At 39.6% G+C, this 24,481-nt stretch overlaps 1 protein-coding gene and 1 long non-coding RNA gene across 13 annotated transcripts in view; one reads left to right on the top strand and one right to left on the bottom strand.

The window, feature by feature from the left end:
• Positions 1 to 21,071, bottom strand: part of obscnb (obscurin, cytoskeletal calmodulin and titin-interacting RhoGEF b) — a 57,801-nt gene extending 36,730 nt beyond the window's left edge. For 4 of the 12 annotated variants that reach the window (XM_071492912.1, XM_071492913.1, XM_071492914.1 and 1 more), the window contains exons 1-31: positions 20,474 to 21,065; positions 18,089 to 19,180; positions 16,169 to 16,438; positions 15,696 to 15,956; positions 14,515 to 14,820; positions 14,140 to 14,406; positions 13,823 to 13,929; positions 13,197 to 13,365; positions 12,389 to 12,664; positions 12,025 to 12,312; positions 11,493 to 11,768; positions 11,114 to 11,389; positions 10,004 to 10,297; positions 9,377 to 9,658; positions 8,998 to 9,273; positions 8,619 to 8,894; positions 8,103 to 8,378; positions 7,749 to 8,021; positions 7,384 to 7,650; positions 7,010 to 7,279; positions 6,648 to 6,914; positions 6,236 to 6,502; positions 5,959 to 6,071; positions 5,711 to 5,864; positions 5,442 to 5,603; positions 5,222 to 5,326; positions 3,866 to 4,132; positions 1,333 to 1,602; positions 952 to 1,218; positions 560 to 826; positions 63 to 329 (exon numbers count right to left, since the gene is read on the bottom strand). In XM_071492912.1, coding sequence (XP_071349013.1) covers positions 63 to 329; positions 560 to 826; positions 952 to 1,218; positions 1,333 to 1,602; positions 3,866 to 4,132; positions 5,222 to 5,326; positions 5,442 to 5,603; positions 5,711 to 5,864; positions 5,959 to 6,071; positions 6,236 to 6,502; positions 6,648 to 6,914; positions 7,010 to 7,279; positions 7,384 to 7,650; positions 7,749 to 8,021; positions 8,103 to 8,378; positions 8,619 to 8,894; positions 8,998 to 9,273; positions 9,377 to 9,658; positions 10,004 to 10,297; positions 11,114 to 11,389; positions 11,493 to 11,768; positions 12,025 to 12,312; positions 12,389 to 12,664; positions 13,197 to 13,365; positions 13,823 to 13,929; positions 14,140 to 14,406; positions 14,515 to 14,820; positions 15,696 to 15,956; positions 16,169 to 16,438; positions 18,089 to 19,172 — 8,200 coding nt within the window. In that variant the 5' untranslated portion in view covers positions 19,173 to 19,180; positions 20,474 to 21,065. Of the gene's footprint in view, positions 1 to 62; positions 330 to 559; positions 827 to 951; positions 1,219 to 1,332; positions 1,603 to 3,865; positions 4,133 to 5,221; positions 5,327 to 5,441; positions 5,604 to 5,710; positions 5,865 to 5,958; positions 6,072 to 6,235; positions 6,503 to 6,647; positions 6,915 to 7,009; positions 7,280 to 7,383; positions 7,651 to 7,748; positions 8,022 to 8,102; positions 8,379 to 8,618; positions 8,895 to 8,997; positions 9,274 to 9,376; positions 9,659 to 10,003; positions 10,298 to 11,113; positions 11,390 to 11,492; positions 11,769 to 12,024; positions 12,313 to 12,388; positions 12,665 to 13,196; positions 13,366 to 13,822; positions 13,930 to 14,139; positions 14,407 to 14,514; positions 14,821 to 15,695; positions 15,957 to 16,168; positions 16,439 to 18,088; positions 19,181 to 19,795; positions 19,857 to 20,473 lie in introns of all 12 variants that reach the window. The other 8 variants (XM_071492916.1, XM_071492917.1, XM_071492918.1 and 5 more) reach the window with 6 other exon arrangements.
• Positions 19,866 to 24,261, top strand: LOC139629930 (uncharacterized). Its single transcript, XR_011693072.1, has 4 exons — positions 19,866 to 20,393; positions 22,159 to 22,247; positions 22,773 to 22,936; positions 24,189 to 24,261. It is a non-coding gene; the product is annotated as an uncharacterized lncRNA (long non-coding RNA).
• The last annotated feature ends 220 nt before the right edge of the window (positions 24,262 to 24,481 follow it).

The raw sequence follows: 24,481 nt of genomic DNA, 5'->3' as shown, positions 1-24,481 counted from the left end.
AACAAAACCATATGTATCCAGGTTAACAATGTAAACTGTATATCTCAAACAACAGCACTAACCTCTTACAGTGACCTTTGCTTTTGAAACCTCAGTTCCAAGATCACAACTGTACTCCCCAGCATCATCTTTGGTGACGTCCTTGATGATCAGTCCCAAAGACTTGCCTGTGTGAAGGAGCTCATACTTTGGCCCAGCCTTCAAGACTTTACCTTCTTTTCTCCATGTGGGAGAAACCCTGGGCTTGGACGCCTCACACGCCAGAGTTATCATGCCTTTCTCCTCTCCAATGACATCATCTAGAGACTTGAGGAACACAGCGCGCTTCTCTGCAGGACAATTCAGACAATAAAGAATCGCCTCTGAGTATATTATGCATTTACCTTTTTGGGTTGACTCTGATCATTCCCACTATTTAAATTCAGTTAAGTAATCTGATTACTCCTGGCTTCTGGCAGTAAACTGATGTTATGAAATGTCATGTAACTGGGAAACTTGGTTCCCTTCATAAAGTTAACTGAGAAATATTTTTTGCATGCTAGTGAGTGACAGTTCTTACCTTTAACCTTAAGTGTAACAGACTCTTTCACCTTGCGTACTTGAAAGGTGATAGTCCCCCCATCTTGAGGTGCCAAGTTCTTCAATTTGAGCTTGTGAACCTTCCCCTCATGAGTGATGGTGTTGACTTCATTAGTGAAGAGCACCTTGTCATTGAGAAGCCACTGTGCCTCTTCATCTGCATAGTTAATCTCACATGTGAACACTGCATCACTGTCTTCATCAACCTCTGTGTCAGCCAAGTGCTTGGTGATTTTTATTTCACGCACTAGACAGATGAAACAAGACAGTGGTTTTAGTTCAAAACCATTCAAAAAATGCTTTATATGATGTTTTCATGAGAAAATGCAGAACTGTTGCATTTTCTGTGGTATTCAAAGGTGCACACTGTACCTTCAACAGTAAGTGTGCCTTTGGTCTCAGCAGGTCCAGACTGACAGCGGTACTCTCCACTGTCTTCCCCAGTTAACTTTTGAATGGTAAGTTGAGCCCTTGTAGCGTCTTGCTTCATGTTATACTTGTCTGATGCTGCCAGAGGTTCCTGACCTTTAAACCAATTAACCTCTTTGGGTGCTGCAGAGAACTTGCACGAGAGAATGGCTGAGCTTTTCTCTTTTGCCTTCACATCTTTGATGGGCTCTGCAATCTCAAGCGGTCGCTCTAAATGAGAGGAACAAGATCTGATTAGATTTAACAGATATTTGCCTATAGTAGTTTTGCAGTATAAGAATTATTTTAAGCACCTATTGTATTAACATGTGGTTGAACACTTACCTTTGACTGTGAGCTGGGCAAGAGATTTGCTCTTCCCAGCTGTAAACTGCACAGGTCCTGTCATCGATGCTTTGGTCTTTTTGAAAGTGAGCCGGTGCAGAGTGCCCTCTTTCTCCATTTCAGCATCAGCACTCTCCTGTATAGCAACTCCATTCAGAGTCCATATAGGAGGTTTCACCAGTTCCATACTGATTTCAACTTCAAAAACAGCTGCAAAGGGTTCTGTCACTTCTACCGAGCTAAGCTCCCGCACAATGCTGATGGACTGCTCTGGAAGGGTCATGAAAAGAGAATGGTTTAATTAGAAGTCAATTAAATTATTTCATGAATAAAAGTAATGTTGATTTACATTATATTATATATTACATTTAGTTATTAATCACAACCAAACTATTGGTTTATCCCTTTTAAAGACCCAAATCAAAGTGCAAATCACATATTCTCTACATTGTTATCAAACGTCTGTGTTGAAAAATCTAGAAATTGCACCCAATATTTTACATGTGGTCAACAAAGTCAACTTGTTGGAACTTAAATCTTTCTTAAGGTAGGTAATACCTTTGTTTTTTGGCATTCCAGGAGGTAGAAAATACATTTTAAAAAATTATTGTATTTTTTTTTTAAATTAATAAGTAATGTAAAGTATGCAGTGTAATATAGCCTACTAATATAGCCAGGTCACAGGTTCTAACCCTTTTGCACTTATTACTAGAATTGAAATAGTAACTCATAATAGTGTTAAATACTGGAAAAAGTCTAATTATTGTTCGACGCATTACTAATTAACACTGGTCTCCATATAATTCACTGAGACAAAATTAACCTCTCAATTGTGTGTGCAATTCATCAGTAATATGAAATGCCAAAAGCAAATGACAATACAGTAATTTTCAAAGATAAGGTTGTGAGACAGTAAATTTTACACTGACCCAACATACATCCAGTGACATTGTTTCCATTATTACTTACTGCATATCCATTCATTAGTCTACCAATGATAGGCCTGCACTAACCACAAACAATAAGTAATGATTTAATGAGTTAATGTTTAAGCAAGCAAGGCCACTAGGATAGAGGCTTCCATTCTCAAAAAAACACAAAACCCATTTTCAAAATAAAAGCCACATGAAAATGCTATACTGTAACTCCAGTATTTAATTGGCCCACTCCACTGGCCAATTAATTTTGCAAACTTCGTACAATATAAATATTTTTGGTGACTGCACAAATTTATATATGGCACCAGAGCTGGTGTTGCCCCTTATTATGCAATTTCAAATTACTTTTCAACAATGTCATGAAACATATTCAAGTTTTGTAAGGATTCGACAAACATTTTCTCATTTATAATCTGATTTGTGTTGGCTCACACACATCTTTTTGCATTTGTTGTGCCTCCCATGTTATGTGATGATTGGCCCAACAGTTGTTGATTTTGGTCTATTTTAATGTGCTGAGCCCATAGACTGTATCCTTCACCATATCCCCAAATCTCATCCCAGTTTACTGTTTTTTAAAACTCAAATATGAAATGTGTGTAGGTTATTGGGTCTAGGAGAGACTGCTAAATTACAACTTAATTAAGGTGTTTAGCCTTTCTTTTATGATAATCCACTATCAGAGGCATGTTTGGAATTATATTGTTGACTTGAAATAAGCAAAATCAATGTATCATAAAGTATAACTTTATACTTTAAATGCAGTGTAACTAAATGGCCAATGTAAATCCTCCAATAGAATTTCGTTTCCTACTTTAAAGCCTCCATACATTTGTGGTACAATAACACAGGTGTTTTCAGGTATTTTGACTAATGCGACATCTCACTCTCCTGTGTGTTTTGTTGCTCTTGCTAGCACAGGAATACAGAACATAATTTGACTTGTCATAGTTGGAAGAGCACAGGTGTTATTTATAACATTAATGATGGCTCATTTCTATTCAAGTGTCCTAGGAAGTCATGACAGTGTGACAGTGAGTCACCATGCACAATACCAGCACACCAAAACCAAGCATCTACATAGAATTCAGCCATCATTAAATTTATTTTTCACACCTGTACCCCTACTGTGACATGTCAAAATGTCTTCTGTAAAACAGACCCATTCTTTGTCCATGAAATTAACTGTAATGACTTCACATATTCCCAGCCAAAACTTCAACCTGGGCAGATGTCTCACCAGACAGAATAAGTGAAAACACCTGCGTAGGTTACTTCACCTGCAGTGGTAATACAGTTTTGTTAATTTCTTTCTTACACAAATGATTATGATACTAATCTCTACGTTAATTCATTTAGTAGATCACACTTGTTGCAAAATAGCCAAGAAATAAATCAACATAATGTTCCCATATTTCCCATTAGTACGATACTTTATCATTTCAGAATGGTAAACATACAGACACCTCATTGACTGTGAGTCTGATGGCTAAGTACTTGAATATGTATTTACATACTCAAACATATAAATGCCTTACATTTGCTGAACCTGACACTAAGTTTACGATTAACTTTGTCGTCTTCCATCATGTTACCTTCTACAAGCAGTTTACAGGAGGTCTTGTCATCAGTGGCGTCACAGGTATATGTGTCTTCGTCCCCGGAGTCAATCTCATTGATGGTGAGTTTTCGGTATACATCCTCACTTTTGATCTCGTACTTCTTGTTGGGTTTGATCTCCATCTTGTTCTTGTACCACTTCACCCTCGCACTGGCACGTGACACTTGGCATTCAAGGTGACCACGATGCTTATACATCGCTATCTTATCCCTGAGTTTCTTCACAAACTTGACAGGCAGCTCTACAGTAACAATAACACTGAATTAATGGAAACTATTATGTAGGCCACATGAACATTTAAGGCTATGAATGCCAAAGCCTTGCCAAAGCCCGTGCCTAAGAGCACTACAGGACAGACAGTGTTTATAAATGAACTATGCTACAGCCAGAGCAAATGGGACTGAAATGTAATAGCACATCAACGCCTTTGATGCATCATCAGTTCCAACATTTTTTTGCAAAAGCTAAAGAAGATAGTGACACACTTCAATAAATAGGAATCACTGTGCGCCAGTTTTTTTGTTTATGCATCAGTTGCTATTTGAGTGCATCCAGAAAGACACTAACTGCTGCAACTTACTACAACTTGTGGTCAACTGATAGCAAAGCACGACACTAATCTATCACAGAATTTGAACCTTGTACACAATTGTGGGTAGATTTTTTTCTATAATACATCTAGAGATATCCCATCATTAAATGAACCTAAAAAGCCCAAAATCACTGGACCACTGATGTCTTCTGTATTAACTATCGCATCAAGAAAGAAAGCTATGACAAAACCTCGGAGAAATATCCTAAACCTCAGCTAGTAAGACATCAAATGAGTTGTGTTCCCTTTGCCATCAGGCCTCAATGAGGCATAACAATGTAAATGCAAGTTGCAAATGGATTTTCTATCTCACCAGACTAAATACTATCAGAATGATGCACTGCATCAACTCTTTTAGCAACACAACATTTCATTTAACTTTAGTATGACTGTACATTTGGTTCACTAAACTAGTCCAGTTGAAATTTTGAGATCAGTTTACAAAATCACTCAGGAATTTTCAGCATGCAAACATTATCTGATTTCTGCACTGCAATATTTACAGCAGTTTAATTGATTAAAACTTAAAAGAAAGTAAGGATTCAAATGTGCAGGAGTTTTTCATTATTTGCAACTTTCTGACAGCTTTTGTCAAAATGAATAAAGAACCCATTTGCAACCACATCTGAACATTGCAACATAATGTTTAACTAATCCATGCAACAATACAGTATGCTATTATTCTACACAGTATTTGCTGTTATGTGTTTTCAGTACATAACACATTCATTTGTTTACCTTTCACTTTAAGTTTTGCAGTTGAAGAGGCCTTCTCAGCTGTAAATTTAATCTCACCCATATCTTCTGGGGAAACAGACTTAAACAGCAGTACATAGGTTCGGCCTGGAATTAGATACATGACAGTTTATAGTAAATAAATGTCTTTATTAGTCATAATCATTATTCAGGTAAATCCTATAGCATTGCGTACATTTTTTATAGTTGCTTGCAAACTTACCCTCTTGTCTCATCTTGATGTTGTCACCAACTTTGAGTTTTGTACTCCCTTTGTACCACTGAAAGTCCACTTCATCATGTGAGATTTCACAAACGAATGCAGCACTCTCCTTCTCCATCACCTCAACATCCTCCAGTTTCTTAATTATCTTGATATCTCTGGCTGCAAGGGAGATGTTAAGATGTTCTATATGCTGGAAACTGTTATACTGGACCCTAAATAATAGTACATGACTGATTTGTGTGCTTCATGACAGGAGTAATATTTACCATGAACAGTGAGCTTGGCAGAGGTGTTGTCATCAGTAGTGCGACAGATGTAAGTGCCTGTATCATCAGGGGTGCATTTACTGATGACCAAAGTTCGCTTTCGGCCCAAGGAATGGATGCTATAGTTTTTCCCTGGTTTCAGTTCCACATCATCCTGAAGATTAATAATTTTTTTCAAAAGGTTACACATGTTCTGCACCTTTTCAGTCTTATTATTTTACTCAGCAATTTAAACACTAATTTCTAACCTTGAACCATTTAACATCTGCATTTGTTCTGGACACTTCACATTCAAAAGTAACCTTCTCCTTCTCAGGAACATTGATATCCATAATGGGCTTGGAGATCATAGCAGGCGGTTCTGTAAAATCAACAACAATTAAGCAAAAAGTGACCTGCAGACTATGTGGACTATAGCATGAAGTAATTTTTGAGGTGGAATTGGTACTGGATAACAAATAAGGACTGGTTGGCTAAGGGCCTACCAAAAGGGGACCAGGCAGAATATTAGGAAGTGGCCCTTACCAGTGACAATCAGTTTGCCAGAAGTATGGACACCATCTGCTTGGAAAGCAATAGTTCCTGAATCCTCCCTCTTGAGATTGGAAAATGTAAGGGCATGCTTCTTTCCAAGAGCTGTGATACGACAGTTCGCCCCTGGCCTTAACTTGGCCCCATCCCTGGTCCAGGAGCCTTCAACATCAGCCTGGCTGAGTTCTACCTCGAGTGTTACTGTCTCTGTCTCGTGTGCCTTGGTTTCTGTTAGGCCCTTTATTACCTGGATCTTCTTCACTGAGGGGAGGAGGAGGAAATGTTGCCGTGAAAACATGTAGGCAAGGTTTCACTAGAGAATGACTTTCTCTTTTTAAGGTTAAAGTAAGTGTTTAAATACTGTATATTGTATTTTTAAACAATTATGAATGTGGATAAATCTTACTCTCAACACTGAGTTTGGCCTGGGTCTTATCATCCAGAGTTTCACAGGAGTAGATGCCACGGTCAGAGTAAGTCACACTTTTGAGGACCAGAGTCTGCTTGGCTCCATTTACCAGAATCTCAAGGTTTCCTGCAGACTGCAGCACTACGCTGTTCTTCATCCACCTGACTTCATCTGATGCCTTACTGAGCTCCACCTCCAGCTTCACTTCACTCTGCTCCTCCACTGTCAGGTTTTCAAGCTTTTTCTTAAATGTCACAGGCTCATCTAATTGGGGCACACAGAAATGTTGACATTAATGAGGAAATTATGTTACTTAAAACATATAAAATATATATTTTAAGAATAAATGCACTTCTTACGTTGCACTTGTAAGGTAGCTTTGCAACTTTTGCCTTCTGCATCAACACTAATCTCTCCAGCATCTTTTTGGGTGACAGAGGTGATGGTGAGTGAGTGGGTGTTGCCACCATGCTCAACCTTATACTTAGATCCAACAGTGATGGGTATGTTTTTGTGGAACCACTTAATGTTGACGTCTGCTGGGGTGGCAGCACACTTGAAAATGGCTTCTTTTCCCTCCATTGCAACTACATTGTTGAGTTTGGTGGTCAACCTCACTAGTCTGGGTGCTGAAAGGAATGAGTGACATCAAACGAAGAAAAAAGCTTTAGATGTGAAACTGTGAATTTCTGATTACGCCATGGATTCCGATTTTAATGAAATGATGAATTACCTTTTGAGGAGACTTTAGCAGAGGTCTTATCATTTCGACATTCACAGCTGTATTCTCCTTCATCTTCCTTAGTCATGCCAGTCACAGTAAGAACCCGCTTAGCACCATCTGTCCTGACACAGTACCTGCCTCCGGGTTTAATCTCACGACCATCATGGTGCCAGACAACATCCCCTGAGGCTTGATTTAGTTCACACATCAGGCTAATTGTACCCCCCAGCTCCACATCAATAGATTTCAAGGGTACAACAAACTTCAAAGCTAATTCTGAAATGAAAACATGGGAGTTAGATAATAAAACTAAACCTGGCATCTGCAGAGGTCTATATGGCAATTATCATGTTATAAACTTTTCTATGACCTACCTTTAACTTGAACTTTGAACTCCAGTTTGTCATTAGCAGTCTGACAGGAGTATGTTCCACTGTCTTTGGCTTCAGTAGATTTTACTATCAGGGTACGAGAACGTCCATCTTTTTTCATTTCATACTTGCTGCTCTCCTTGACCTCCACACCATCTCTAAACCACTTAACACTACCACTCTCTGTGGTCAGCTCAGCAGTCAAAACAATGTTTTCACTTGCTTGAACAGTACATGTGTCCTTGACGGACTTCTTCTGGAACATGACAGCTGCTTCTACATAGAAATAAGAACTCATTTTCAGTAGTTTTCTTATTAATTGTGTGGAAAAATTTATTATACTTAATATATTTTTACCTGTCATCTGCAGCTTAAATACCAGCTTCTCTGTTCCAGACTCACAGGTGTATTCTCCAGCATCTTTTTTCTCCATTTTTTCAATCACCAGCTCACGACTCTTGCCCTTTGACTCCATGTGAACTGCTTTGCTGGAAGTCAGCAGCTTGCCATCCTTGTACCATTTCACCTCTGTGTTGGAATCAGAAACCTCACAGCTCAAAGTGGCTTTCTGGGAGAGAGTAGCTTTCACCTCCCTCTGGACTGACTCCTTGTTTGAGAAGCCAGCTGGAGATTCTGAGAAGTAAATAAAAAAATGTGATGTAAATAAATGACAACATATCAGTCGACCCCAAATATGCGGACACAGCCAAAATCTCTCAGTTGCAATGAACAGACTTAATGATTAAATGCAAACAGGGGAACACTACAGAAAAAAATCAATACAGTGCTACATTACAAATCACACAAATTTAAATCACATTTGCATACACATTTACATACTAAGAAATACTAGCAAAATCTTAGTCCTCCTACCTGCCACCTGTATCTTAAAGGCCAACTTTTCAGTCCCAGCCTCACAGATGTACTCTCCAGCATCCTTCTTCTCCACACTGTCTATCACCAGCTGGCGACTCTTGCCCTTTGACTCTGCATGAATTGTCCTGCTGGAGGTCAGCAGCTTGCCATCCTTGAACCATTTCACCTCTGTCTTGGCATCAGCTACCTCACAGCTCAGAGTAGCTTTCTGGGAGAGAGTGGCTTTCACCTCCTTTTGAACTGACTCCTTGTTGAAGAAAGCTGACTGGGGCTCTGATGGAATCACATCATGAAAATGTAAGATGTTATTCATGCAGAGCTTAAAAATAAGCATCCAATAAGTAACACTATTATTTTGAAAATCCCCTTCCCTTACCTGCAACTTGTATCTTAAAGGCCAACTTCTCAGTCCCAGCCTCACAGAAGTACTCTCCAGCATCCTTCTTCTCCACACTGTCTATCACCAACTGGCGACTTTTGCCCTTTGACTCTGCATGGATTGTCTTACTGGAGGTCAACAGTTTACCATCCTTGAACCATTTCACCTCTGTCTTGGCATCAGCTACCTCACAGCTCAGAGTAGCTTTCTGGGAGAGAGTGGCTTTCACCTCCTTTTGAACTGACTCCTTGTTGAAGAAAGCTGACTGGGGCTCTGATGGAATCACATCATGAAAATGTAAGATGTTATTTATTCAGAGCTTACAAATAAGAATCCAATAAGTAACACTATTATTTTGAAAATCCCCTTCCCTTACCTGCAACTTGTATTTTAAAGGCCAACTTCTCAGTCCCAGCCTCACAGATGTACTCTCCAGCATCCTTCTTCTCCACACTGTCTATCACCAACTGGCGACTTTTGCCCTTTGACTCTGTATGGATTGTCTTACTGGAGGTCAACAGTTTACCATCCTTGTACCATTTCACCTCTGTCTTGGTATCAGCTACCTCACAGTTTAAAATGGCTTTCTGGGAGAGAGCCACTTTCACCTCCTTCTGGACTGACTCCTTGTTGAAGAAAGCTGACTTGGCTTGAATCTCTGAAAAGGTAATAATGGACAATGTTACAGCATTGTCATTATAAAACCTTCATTTTAACATGTTTTAACCATAAACATAACCAGGAACACATCAACAGAGATTAAAGTAGATAAATGTGCAATGCAGCTGAGACCAGCAAATAGTACTGTGCAGCTACACAAAAATATATGCACAATATACACAAGTACTTGTGATAACAGTAACATATAACAGTTCACCCCAAAATAACAATTAAGCAAAAATAAAAATTGAAATCCTCCAGTGCAGCTGTTTTTTCACCTGAAATCTTCAGACATACCAGTTTTGCACAAGTCATATTCCTCCACATGTCATATTCCTCATACCTGTCACCTGTACTTTAAATGCCAATTTTTCTGTTCCAACTTCACAGACGTACTCCCCTGCATCTTTCTTCTCTAGGCTGTCCATCACCAGTTGACGAGTCTTGCCCTTTGATTCCAAGTGAACTGTTCTGCTGGGACTCAGCAGCTTGCCATCTTTGTACCATTTCACCTCTGTCTTGTTATCAACTACCTCACAGCTCAGAGTGGCTTTCTGGGAGAGTGTGGCTTTCACCTCCTTCTGGACTGACTCTTTGTTGAGGAAAGCAGATTTAGCCCGGATTTCTGTAGAAGTGACTGGAAAGGATTATGGTTGGAATTCAATTACCAATACAAAAATGGACTTGACTTTAAAACCACAAAGCAAGCAAACTTTACAGATGCGCAACACAGGGCCACAAAGTCTATTTAAAACTGTAAAGCTGAGGGGCACTACTAAATAGTAGTTTGCAGTCACAAAGTGAAAGCAGATTATTTATCTGAAGGCAGCCACAGAGATGCACAACTGAGATATCAATAACGAACAATTCCTTCTGACAAAAAGGCCAAATTACAACACAGAACCTGCCAAACAGCAGCACCACAACATACAAGAGCAGCCTCTCCAGACAAATCTCACAACAACAACAAAATGGCCATTTCAGTTATCACCTCCTAATGTAAAAATCTAAGTCAATGCTGGACTTTCGACATTTGAGCAAAGCATGTCAAATACCTCTCACTGAAGTAACCAACAATGCAGCCAAAAAGAAGACCACAACACAAATAGAAAACACAAATCCACGCTTCACGCAGTAAATGTTTTTTTCTTATCTATACAAAAACAAGATAACATCAGACTTGGTCACCATTTGAAAGTAAAATGTTTTTCCATACTTATGAGTGACAAGCTTGAACATCTCTATATTTCTAGATATTGTTTACTTGTCATACCAGTGAGAATTGTCACTATCTTAATTTTCATATTGTGTATGTATTATTATTGAATTAGACAAACAAGACAACTAAACCTATATTTGAGTTATTAAGTGTCTACCAATGAGTCCACCAATGACAAGTTTTAATGTAATAATCTTGATTTGGTAGTAATGAAATATAATGTATTCTCCTTACCTTCTACATGTATCTTAAAGGCCAGCTTCTCAGTCCCAGCCTCACAGAAGTACTCTCCAGCATCCTTCTTCTCCACACTGTCTATCACCAGCTGGCGACTCTTGCCCTTTGACTCTGCATGAATTGTCCTGCTGGAGGTCAGCAGCTTGCCATCCTTGAACCATTTCACCTCTGTCTTGGCATCAGCTACCTCACAGCTCAGAGTAGCTTTCTGGGAGAGAGTGGCTTTCACCTCCTTTTGAACTGACTCCTTGTTGAAGAAAGCTGACTGGGGCTCTGATGGAATCACATCATGAAAATGTAAGATGTTAGTCATGCGGAGCTTAAAAATAAGCATCCAATAAGTAACACTATTATTTTGAAAATCCCCTTCCCTTACCTGCAACTTGTATCTTAAAGGCCAACTTCTCAGTCCCAGCCTCACAGATGTACTCTCCAGCATCCTTCTTCTCCACACTGTCTATCACCAACTGGCGACTTTTGCCCTTTGACTCTGCATGGATTGTCTTACTGGAGGTCAACAGTTTACCATCCTTGTACCATTTCACCTCTGTCTTGGTATCAGCTACCTCACAGCTTAAAATGGCTTTATGGGAGAGAGCGGCTTTCACCTCCTTCTGGACCGACTCCTTGCTGAAGAAAGCTGACTGGGCCTCTGAGGGTAAAATGCAATGAGAAATACAGTGTTGTTATGACCACCAATGAATAAAACATATTACAGACAGATAACTGATACATTCTTCAGGTCACATTCTTAATAATGTGAACATATGATGATTCAAAATATGAAACAAATCCTGTTTAGTCTCTCAGGCAAACCTCATCAACTCTTGTTTGGGAGACTACAAACACTATAAACTGAAAATGTTTGTTAAATTCTCTATATTAATTAATCAGTCAAGTAATCCTACCTAATACACATATCTTGAAGACCAGCTTATCTCCTCCAGCTTCACAGGTATATTCTCCAGCATCACTCTTCTGCACCTTTTCAATCACCAGCTGACGAGTACTGCCTTTTGCTTCTGAGTATATGGTCCTACTGGACGCCAACAGCTTGCCGTCTTTATACCATTTCGCCTCTGTCTTGCTATCGGACACATTGCAGCTAAGTGTTGCCTTCTGGGAGAGAGTGGCTTTCACTTCCTTCTGGACTGACTCCTTGTTGGAGAAGGCAGCTAGGGCTTGAGTTTGAGCTTCTGATGAAAATAAGGTAAAGAAATTCATAGTCAAATGTTGATTAGTACTACAAAAGCATCAGTCTTACAGTCTTACCTTTTATCTTAACGTGGAATGTGACTTTGTCTGCTGCCGTCTCACAAGAGTAATGTCCTTCGTCACTTTTCTTGGCATTCTTGATGATGAGTTTCCTTTGAGTCCCTTTGCAGATGATGTTAGTTCTTTGGTCCTCTGTGATCTCCACCTGATCTTTTCTCCACACAACAGCCGCAGTAGCAGGAGATACCTCACAGCTTAGCTCAAGATCTCCTTTAAGGGATGATGACAGTCCCATGGGACCTCTGGCCTTGTTCAGAAACTTGGCAGGTTCATCTTAGAGGAAAGAGACGGAAATTTGTCAATTAATTTTCTTGCTTTCATGTGAATAAATATTTTTGTGGCCTAATTAGAGATTAGTGCACATAAGGTCTTTGGGTATAAATTGAAATCTCTTTGAAAATATATTTTTTTAGGTTTGTTATCATAAGAGCACATATATAGGAAGAGCTTGAGCTGTTGTAGCAGGGCCACAGAGGAGTTGACTACATGATGACAGATTACTTTCCTGTTTGATGGCTGATAAGCATATGCTACTAGCCATCAGAGCTGGTCACGTTCCAGTATATCACATGGTCTGAGACAAACTGTCTGCATGTGGGATAGAGGCAGTACTTGTTGCACATACTGAGCCCAGTTCCTTTTTTGAATTCATCACTGAACCACACAGGACATATTTAGCACTTAACATTTGGCAAAATGTTTGCCTCACAGATCAGCAACTCCAGCACATTTTCAAACAATCAATAGCAGACAGATTGCTTAAAACTGGGAGCCATACTTTTGCCACTGATTCTGATAAGTGTACCTTTAAGAGTGAGTTGCAGGGACATCCTGTCATCTGCTAAAACACACTCGTAGATGCCCACATCTTCCTCTGTAACATTGTGCACCATCAAAATCCTCTTGCGGTCAGTGATGATATATTCATACTTCTTGCCCATTTTCACCTCCCGCCCATTCTTCATCCAAACCACCTGAAGAGGAAGTACAGAACAGATTGCCATAACAGACATAGTTAAGTAAATACTAGGGTTAAAAAGGGACTTCAATATTCTATATTCAAGCACTCAATACAAAATTGTCTCTTTTGTAAACAAAATTGTTGTCGCCGCTGGTAATGGGTAAATGTGGCATGCTGATTGAACTTATGTCCATATGAAGGTACCCTTCCAAGTTGAAACACAATGAACAAACTCTTGGGCAAGAGGGTCATAGCTTTAATGGAATATCCTTCTGATATCCTTTTGCCACTTTTAAAGGCCATTTGAAAGGCAGTTAAGTGTAGGAAATAAGGGACTGCTTCTCAATTGCAGAAATTATAGTACTTGTATGTGTTCCATACCTGCATACTTGTAAAATTAAAGATACATTAATATAATTTATGAAAGCAAAAAGTAAAAGCTGGAAGTCATGTGTGTTTCTATCACAAACCTGTGCATCGTAATCCGACACCTCAGCAGTCAGCTGAGCAGTGGCTTGGGCACTGCAGGTCACCACTTCCATCTGACCTGACTTGTTAGTGAACCTAACAGTGGGGGCTAAAAATACAGTTGTCAGGTAAGAAGGCATAACTGATTTGTTTGTTACAAAAAATACCATTTGTCTTTGATAAAAAAAAAAAAAAAACATAAAGAAAGAATCTATGTCTACAAATCTAAATTTTAATGCAGTAAAGCAAATATACTACAATATATTAATATGAGCATTCTCCCTATTGATAGTTTAAATGGTTATGGTCAAGTGCATACCCTTTACAGATAGGATGCAACTGCTTTGTGAGCCTCCACCCACAAACTTGACTTCAGCTCCGTTCATTTCCATGGTCACAACACGGATGAGCAGTGTGTGTGTGTTCTTGGACCTGGTGATGAGATAGTCAGCTCCACTGCGCAGCAGGCGACCATTTAGAGACCAGAAGCCAGAACAAACAGCAGACAGCTCCAAGGAAACAGAGAACTCCTCGCCGGAGATTGCAGTGCTGTTCATCAGGCCTTTCCTGATTTCTGCAGTGGGTTCTGGAGGCAACAAGCAAACCAGACATGAGGAAAGAATACTTGAATGCAAACAACAACAGCAGATATCCATGAATAATGTCACAAATGTCACAGACACATCAGCCTTACCAAGATAGAAGCTTCCAGGCACCTCCAGGTAGGGACTCTGGCCAAAGTCGTTCATAGCAGAGATACGGAATTGGTAGCTGGCTTCTTCAGTGAAGTTGCAGATGGTGATCTCTGTTGAAACAATGGTTTCTCCAGCACTGCACCTCTGCCATGTCTGACTGCCAACCTTCCTTTTTTCCACAAAGTAACCCTTGATGGGCACAGGGCGATCGCTGTCAGGAGGAGACCACTGAATGCTAATAGATGAGTCAGTCTTGTTCTGCACCACAGCGTCGACTGGGGGATCAGGGGGATGCTTCCTTGCAGCTAGAGCAGAAAGAGTGATGGTCATGCTGTTTATCTGATGAGTACTGAGTGATTGCAGTGTACCAAAAGAATGATTACTGATTATATGTTTTCAACTCATAGTTTCCGATCATTCTTGTCAGTTATGATAGTACTTTGTTTATTGTCTTAATCATTGTGATGCTGTATGACATCATAGGGACTCTGCTCCATGTAGGCATACAATGGAGTACATTGGGCATAACAGACTTAGACAATCAGATCAGGTTTAGTCCAGTTAAACCTTTGTTTTTTGTTGTTTTTTTAACAATTTAAGGTTGAGAAATCCAAGGCACTGCGCAGTCATATAGTGTAAGTTAAAATGCCTGTGTTAAAACATAGCTAGAGACAAATCTCTTTCAAAACAAGAGCGTGTGCTGTACTTATCCTGAAGAGAGCCTACATTTTTTGACGGTCCCTCATCACTTTTGAGGTGAAAACAAATACGATCACAACTTGTGCTGTTTGTTTGTCAAAGTACCGATTTTCACTCCTTGTTGCTATTTGGCAAACAACATAAAACAATCAGTCTTTATAGCAGTGTTTGCAAGAATTTCAGAGTTCAGTTTTTATCATGAAATGTTTCCACAGTTTTGGATAACCCAATAATATTTTATATTTCCTTTAATCTGTAATGGTGCTAGATAGGTAGGCTTTGAATAAGACAAATTCAAGACAATTAAGTGATTTCAAAACAATTAAAAAAGATAATCACCAAAAATGTTAAGTATGTTTAGTGTGATTATCTGTACTTGAACTTAAATGCTAACCCTAAACCTCAAGCATATGGCTTTTGCAAGCAGGTCCAAAAAATACAATTGTTTTAAAACAGCATTTGAGCCACGTGTAGTCCTCACCAGTGACAGAGAATCGAGTGGAAGTCTTGCAGTCACCAGCCACAAAAGCCACCTCTCCTGAGTCATCAGCCTGGCAATCTCTAATGGTGAGTGTGTACTGTCTTAGCACACAGGCAATGGAAATACGGGAATCTTCCTTCAGCTTCTCCCCATTCCGGGTCCAGTAGGCATCTGGGCAGGGATGCTCCAGCTCCACACAGAAGATGACAGTGTCACTGACAGGAACTACTGTCCTCCGGGGAAGCTTCTTGGTAATGTTGCCTGGGATATCAGAATAAGTAGATTTAAATAAAGAAAACACTGCTTAGCAGAATGGAGGAAGGAACAGGTATGCTGTGGATTAAATACGTATATTTTCCTCTGTTTTAGCAGAAATATCACATTAATTATGCTTGATAACAGATTTATGATATCCACACAAAACATTTAATAATAAACAAAAACTAAAGAGAGACAAAAAATCTCAGTTATACCCAGGACAGTGAGCTCAGCCACAGTACGACTGCCCTCTTTCATCTCGCAGATATAAACACCATCATCATTGGTGGTGACATTGTGTATGGTGAGGCGACGCAGGGTGCCCTCTTCCTCCATGCGATATTTGGTGCTTTGATCCAGCCTTGTTTCCTCCATGAACCAATTGGCTTGGGTGGCACTTACAGGCACCTCACACATCAATGTGGCCGACATTTTCTCTTGGACCTCCACATCCTGCAGCTTCCTCCTGAATGGCACCTTCGGCTCTGACACATTGAACGTTACAGAATATTCAGGTTACACAACCATACTGATAGTTTGCATATGTCAGTCTATCAACTATGAACTGCAGAATATTCTTTATGATGTACTTTGAACTTTCTACTTTTATTTTCCTGTGATCCCAGTTGTAGTTCTGGCTAGTGAATTTTCAAAATCAAGTCAGAGAAACTAGACACTTGTTTAGAAATAATTCATCATACGAGGTATTTAAGATGTCTTCATTTTTATGTGGTTATTTAAGAAAACTTCAGCACCCAAGATTTGAGACTTCTCAGTTTTCTTACCAGGCTCTGTACCACAAATGAGGGTTGAAGTGTCAAACTGTATCCATATCCATACTTTGGATCTAAGCCAACAGTTTAAACTGTGTACTGTTGAAACATGTGGAACTCAACTTTGAGTAATAGGGGAAGTCATCTAGGTTCAGTAAATCACACAAAGTAGCCACATAAAATAAATAAGATATTTACAGTGTTTCCAACAGTGCAACTTCCAAAGGACAAGTGAGCTGTTTTCATCTTAGCATTAACATATTTTTATTTACAGAACATCAGTGTGCACAAAAATATAAAGTTAGATACAGTGTATCTGCTAAAATGAACCAAAGCTAAACATTATGATCCAAGCATTAACAACCCTTATTTATTATTAACTATAAACCTGTTCTGATAGGTTGTCCTCATTTCAAGTCTAAGTGATGTATAATAATCTGATGTAAAGTTTTTAAAGGGTACACAAAGTACAATGCTTTGTGTGTATTTTGTTGAAAACAATTTTCACATACATCCATTGTTCTGATATATTACAAGTAACAGACAACTAGGGTGTCTGTATTTGTGTATTTGTTGGACTGTATTCGTTGTTATTATTTTCATATTTGTTTTTATTCAGTGCTGCATTTTGTGTATTTATTAATAAATGATAAATGGTCACACAACCATCAATACTTCAAAATGTTAATGCCTATCAATTGCAAACTTTCTTTCCAGCAAAAACATCAGTGTCACAACTCACTGAATGGCAACCAACATAAGTATTCAACGCTACAATTTCATCCCTTGGGACAATTTCTTCCCAAGGGAAGTCACACAAGCAGTGGTATCAGTGTGCCCCAGTAAGTGAGTTACCATCTTAGCAACTGTGAACTACTCATCACCAGCAGAAAATAGATGCAATACAACACCTTCCCTCAGAGGATGAGCCAGAATTCAACCTTGTTGTGAAAAGCCAAAAACATTTTGAGAAGTTTAAATGAGGCTTTAGTACAGTGATTTGAACCACACTTATGGGACAACAGTGAGTTCATGCTACTAACATTTAGCTTATTCCTCTGTGCCATATACCTCAAATTTCATTGCTATTAATAACACAAGAATGAGTGATATCACTATACTGGGTGACATGTTCCTTCATTAGGATATAACTACTCAATGGACCGTCAAATGTGTATTAATCATTTCAAAATGGCCTCCAACAAATGACTATTAACTTCTGTTTCAGCGATGTTTGCTAAAAGCCACAGTGCCCAGCTGTTTAAGGAAACGGTTCACCCTTTTTTGAATACAACTATACGTTTGTAACCTGTGCATAAAGAGTTATTTCTTCAGTGGGGATGAAAGGAATATGGGCCTTACCTTTGACTGTTACCAACACAGCACTATAGGTCTGCCCGGCCATATTGGTTGCATTGCAGGTGTAGAGACCATTATCAGTCTGCTTGCAGAACAGGATCTTGAGGATGAAGTTCTCAGCCTGGTCCTCATAAATGACATGCCTACGGCCTTCTCTGATGTTTGATCCATCCTTCCTCCAAATAATGTGGGGCTTAGGGTGACCTGTCACAAAGCAGCTGAGTTTGGCATGTTTGCCCTCAGTCACTGTGCAGGTGCGGGTGAACACACCTTTAGGTAGCTTTGCCAGCGCAGATGCTCTCAGCTCATGTTCCAGACTCAGAGAACTGAAACCATCTGTGATGCTGGCTTTGGAGGAAGAAGAAACGGAGGAGCTTTCTTCAGTGCGATAGATGGAGATGTCCTTCTTCATTTCCTCTTTGCGCTTTTGTAAGTGAGAGAGGAGGGAGGTGTTCTTATCTGCGGCCAGGTGGCGGGAGTCCTGAGCATCTACGACAAGGGCTGCTGCAGTGTGTGCACGGCCAACGGTGTTCTGGGCCCTGCAGGTGTAAGTGCCGCTGTCCAGGTTACGTACACTTTGGATCTTCAAAGTACTGCTGTCGCTGTCAGAAACAATCTTGATGCGGTTTGTCTCCCCCAGGTAGCGTCCATCCTTCTCCCAGTCAAAGTTGGCCTCAGGATAAGCTACAACCCGGCAATGGAAGACAACATCGCCTCCCAAACCTATACGTGCAGAGGTAGGCTTCACCATGAAAACGGGGGCCCTCTGAGCCATCTCTGTTGGCAGGGCCACTTTAAGTGTTACAGCAGCATAAGCTTCCCCAACACAGTTTTTGGCCCGGCACATGTATTGTCCACTATCCTCCAATGTTAAGTCATAGATGGTCAAGCGGTACACATCTCCATCCTCCACGGTCTTGAAGCGGCCCCCAGATGTCAGCTTCAGCTTTTCCTTCTCCCAGGTGATCAGTGGGGTTGGACTGCCCAGAATAGTGCAGCTGAGTGTGGCATCTTTGCCTACACACACCGAGAACGCCTTTGGACGAGTGAGAAACCTGGGGGCCCCTCCAAACAAGCTTGGATCCATTGTTTGTTCTTATAATCAAAGAAAAAGTGAAAATTAGAATACGATACATTACCAGGGAATTGAGGTGAACAATATGCAAAAAAACATCACATGGCGACTATCTTTGAAGATATTGTGATTGGGATATGAGTCATGATTTCAGTTGGCATGGTTATTTCTGCATTTCATTCCTTTACATCTAGAAAATATGATTTATAGGCTTGGGCATCTCTATAGCACCACAATGCTTCATTTCTGGTATGATGTGAGACTTGTCACCTTTCGCTCCTGCGATTTGGATATTGCACTTGGCTATACTGTGACATTGATAATATTTCAATTAATTTTTCAACCCTACCAAGGACAGAATTGGTTAATTTACAATCATTTCACACAAAAAAATACTATTTTGCATAGAATCATGGAATTAAAATGTTATAATTTAATTCAATTAACCTAATTTAATGAACTGTAACAAATATAAACAGTTTGAATGCTCATAACAAAGTCATTTTATATTACTTCCAACCCACATATTATATCAAAGATAGCGTGTTACATACACCCAAACCATTGTGAGATGTGACTGTTTGATACGTGTACTCTATAAATATGTTATGTTGTGAAAATAGACATAAACCCACTGTTCAGAATGACACTTTTATAGCTGGCAGTTCCATTGAGAGTCACACCCCTATCCTGTCCCTGCAGACATTCAAAGTACAAATACTTAAATTCATGTCATGCAACCTGCACATTAGGTAGGCAGGTTAATAACACAACAACAAATGAATTCTCCTGCAACAAGGTCAAACAGAGCAGATATGTTCCTTTCAGAGAGTGACATTTGCCAGCTTTGTCACCTCTGTCGCTTGAACTGCCTGTCCCAAAAATAACCTCAGCTGTCAGACCCCGTCTCTGTCCATTGCCATTTGTAGAAGCGAAAGGGCCATCAGCTGTTTAATAAAGCTCCCACTACAGAAACATTTCCCGTTGTGTCCCTTTTCTTGAAGGTAACGAATACGTCTTCAAGTTATGTTGGAAGTCCGTGGATAATTTGCGGTTTTAAGTTGGAGAACGAAAGCTTGTAATTAGTCAAGCAGCATAAAATTAGCTTAACCGAAACTTGAAGTTGTAGCTAACTAGCGTTAACTCCAAGCAGCAGTTGTGACGGTTAACCGTTACAGGTGTGAAACCAGGCTAATTTCATTGGAAATGACCTGAAACGCTGCTCCAACTAAGGTCAGTTCTGCATATAAGTGTTAAATTAAGCATTAGGTATGTCATTATATTTTTTTTTTAGCCTAACACTACTTTTTCACCTTGAGTCTTCAGCCACTCAGGTAAAACTGGCGTTGAATCATGTGGCCTTAAACTTCAGTTGGATTTCCGGATGGCAGCCTTCTCCTGTACCAGCTAGAAATCCCACCAGAAATGTCTTCTTTGCGCTTAAAAATCCTTGAAATGGTTGTAAATCCAGGATGGTGTAACATCCCCCCCCCGAGTCTCCTGCAGTGGGCGGTTGACTAGACTTATTTTTTCTTTCTTCTCCGGTACCTCATGATGCCAAATAGCTGACGTTCCTCTTTTGGCGCAGCCTCCTTTCCAAAATAGACGTGTCATTTACCGTGGAGATAGGAGACAGCCTGTTGGTGAGGCGGGGAGGGAGAGCAGGCTGGCCCGGCCTCTGCTGTGCTGCACCCCGCCGGACAGTCAAGTCGTAAACAACTCATAATGATGAATATTGCTACCAAAATGTTTTAACGTCTGCAGAGTGGAAGCTTTCAGTAGCAACAGGTCATAAATAAGACAAATGTGCATACTAAATGCTATAATTAACAACAACAGATTAACCAACAGTTATCTATATCTAACTTATCTCTATGGATTGAGGTCTTGAGTCCAAACGACCCGTTTCCCTTCAGAAAAACTTCACCAGACACCAAAAAGAAAGGCAGTGACTTTATAATAATGACGATTGTTATTATTATTGTTATTATTATTACATACATAATTTTGTTAGTTATTTAGTTCAGGTAACACTTCAATTCTATATTCTGTTCATTTCTGGTGTGGAAGTGCTCATTTTTGTTTTTATATTTTTATTTATCTACAAAATGCTCGAATCAGCCCATAAAACAAACCCCCAATGTGTGCAATTTCACCTGTAACATATTAATGCCTCCCAAGTCCTGAGAAACTCCCAGATTTCCAGTGAAAACAAACATTTTGGACATGACCTCCGTGTCTTCGGTGTTAGCTAAGGTCCAGTCTGTAAAAATGCTTTTGGACATTGTGATAGTACTTCTATCATTGTCTAAGGAGGTGGAAAGACTCATTTATTTTGTTTTAAGTCAAAATACATGCAGTGGGCTCCAAATGTCTGAGACTACTTAATAAGAAAGTGGCCTCAGACTCTTGGACCCCACTATAGGTATTTAGGTATTTCAGACATTAATTTATGAACACTGCTGAAGGTTATTGATTTTGTGTTGACTTGAGGACAGGAATCATTGTGGAATCACAAGCAGCCAAAAATGCTGAACATTTGTCTAGTACCGACCTATTGATTATTTCAGACTCAACACAACAAAACCACAAAAGTATTTTTCAGCCTCGTATGTGCAACTTTGTGACCTGCAAATTGATCTTTTACCACCTCTACCTGCATGTAGAAGTTACCACAGGCTGTAGAGGGAGCACATGACAAGTCTTTATCATCTTTAATCCTCAACATGAAGTTGCCAGTTTGACACAGTTGTAACCCTGTAGTAACTCTGCAACAAAACCCAGGTGATTCTTGGAGTTGTTGAATAGTTTTGGCATATTTTCCAGTTGTGACCGAGGCTTAATAGTTGACTCTTCACAAGATCAGTGCACTTTTACCCTCTCTGATTTGTATGCTCACTGACAGACGGTTCTGTAATCAGATTAGGAATAAACTTTTTTCCCCAAAATGGAAGTGTCCCTTTAAAACTTTATTTTCTGACCTTTTCTCTTGTTTCAGGTGACCAACCAGTAGGCAGTGGCAGACAATATGTCACAACTTCACTCATTTTCTAAATTGATTGCATTATTTCCAAGTCAGTGGTCATGGTATGTTGCCTGTTTTCACTGCTCATTATGTTTCTTCAGTGTCATCCTGTCCCTTTCTCATGGACACGATCTGTTGTGTAAAACTAGAAAATACCTGTCATTCGTGTATGTGTTGATCCTATATTTTGACTGCGACTGTGATTGGGTTAAGATGAGAGATTAGTTGAACTCGCCACAGAGCGTGTGGCACATTGTACTCCACGACCATCACTGTGACAGCTGCTTTAAAGCTGCCTATAATTAAGTTATGACTTCATCCTGTTAAATAAAGCCTAAAATACAGTAATGTGTTAAATGTATCTCCCATGACACCTTCACAATGATGAAAACACATAGCAATCATTCAGCATGACATGGCAATCGTCAGACAGTAGGTTGTGCCACTTTCTGTCATTTTCTACTTTATCACAGGTTTAGAAAAATAATTAGATTTCTAGATTATAATGTTTACACCATCTAGAAAAAAGAGGTAACAAGTTGAAGCCGTTCCTTCCCTATTCTTTGGCTTCCATGGTATTTTCTCAGTCTTCCAGCATGGGCTTTCCCCCAGTGCCAGTGAGTGACAGCAGCAGCTCGCTTGTACCCTGAATTAAACTCCCCGAAACTCTAGCAGACAGTAATCCACTGTTGCTGCTCGCCCCTGCTTCATCCTGCTCTGGCTACTGTGTTTGGTTTCCATACTCCTGAAGGTATACTGAGAGCTTTTGCAGGAATTAGATAGATAACTCTTTCGTCTGTCTCTGAGTGATATGTGAGAAAAATAAAATAAATGTTTTTATCAACTTAAATTTGAACTTATCGCCAATAGTGTTTCTCTACCCCCTCTACTCTATCTGTAGTCTACAATACTTAATACCCTGTCAGCTAATAGTGTCACATCATGGATGGTATTTCCACAACCTTTGGTAATCATTGAAACCTTACTCTGAGCCTGTAGTCACCCTCTCATGGCACCTGGAGCACAATACACCAGAGGGCAGTAAACAGACATGCAGCACCTGGCTATGCTTTTAGCAACTATAGAGTCGGATAAAATCCCAAGTAAAACATTTCTTAGCGATGAGCCAATTTTCACAAAATGTATGCAATGTATACTCTCCAATATCTGACCTCATGGCCTTCCAGCTGACCTCTCAGCCATTTCAAGAATAAGGTCATGGTTGTATCATGTTCACAGTCGAAACACATGGGTGTTACCTCAAAAGAACATTTACACAGTGGATGACAAGTGAGACAAATGTCAGAACTACCAAGGACAGATAGCCAAGAGTGAACAGCAGATGGCATATGTGTACCTTAAAAGGTCCAGCAGGACTTGAACAATATTAACCAACCGGGGGAAAAAATAGATGAGACTAAATAGTGTGTAACAAAATAGACACATGCGATGTTTATTTACAATACAAATACCATTTACAGTAGTGCCAGAAATAGGACAACAGGGTTAACACAGGAAAATGAGGTGCTGCCACAGAAAACTAGGAAACAAAAGTCACTTTAACTATTCTAAAATGAAGACAAACCTTAAACCTAGTGCACAAAACAAAGTATACCAAGGGTATACTTGCACCACCAATCAGCTTTTATTAAAAGCAGTCTAGACAAAGTGCAAATCAAAGTAAGTGCCCTAATATTTTCTCTTCATATCAAGGGCTTGTTAAATCTGGTTTGCACAGGCGGGAAAAGATGCAGTATAAAAAATTCAGATGCTTTTTGAATGGGGCAGTGTGAACATGTCTGTTTCAAGCCTAAATTTAACACTGGATTTATTCCATTAGGTAAACATATTATGTGTGTTGATGTACTTTTTGACAGTGCATCTGAACAGAATATAGTATTCTTGACACCTATGATATCAAAGATATTTAGAAGTTATATGATGTTTGTGAATGATAGGTAGTATTTACATGTTTTGTTGACATATAATGCTTTATTGTCCAGGTTAATGAGTCTCAACCGGAGGGTTTACAAGATGGTTAAGAGGAGAAGGAAACAGAAAAGTTTTTAATTTTTGTAAGTAACATGTAACTTTTACTTCCTCTAGGTAAAAATCACCCTTTAGTTGAACTGGTCACAACCATTAGACATGAAACCATTGTTGAGTATGCAGGTAAACACTGGTCACAGGCCAAAACGTTTGGAACAACTGGTCTGGTTTATGCTTTTTCTTGCAACTTGCATTTCTGTTTACCACAGTGTCCTTTATGAAACTCCCTGTGGTAGTAGACAAAGTC

This window comes from Trachinotus anak, unplaced genomic scaffold (genome assembly GCF_046630095.1).
Source record: "Trachinotus anak isolate AG129_WGS33_773 ecotype Australia unplaced genomic scaffold, CSIRO_AGI_Tana_v1 ptg000012l, whole genome shotgun sequence".
NCBI lineage: Eukaryota > Metazoa > Chordata > Actinopteri > Carangiformes > Carangidae > Trachinotus > Trachinotus anak.
This window is presented reverse-complemented; position numbering and strand designations above follow the sequence as displayed.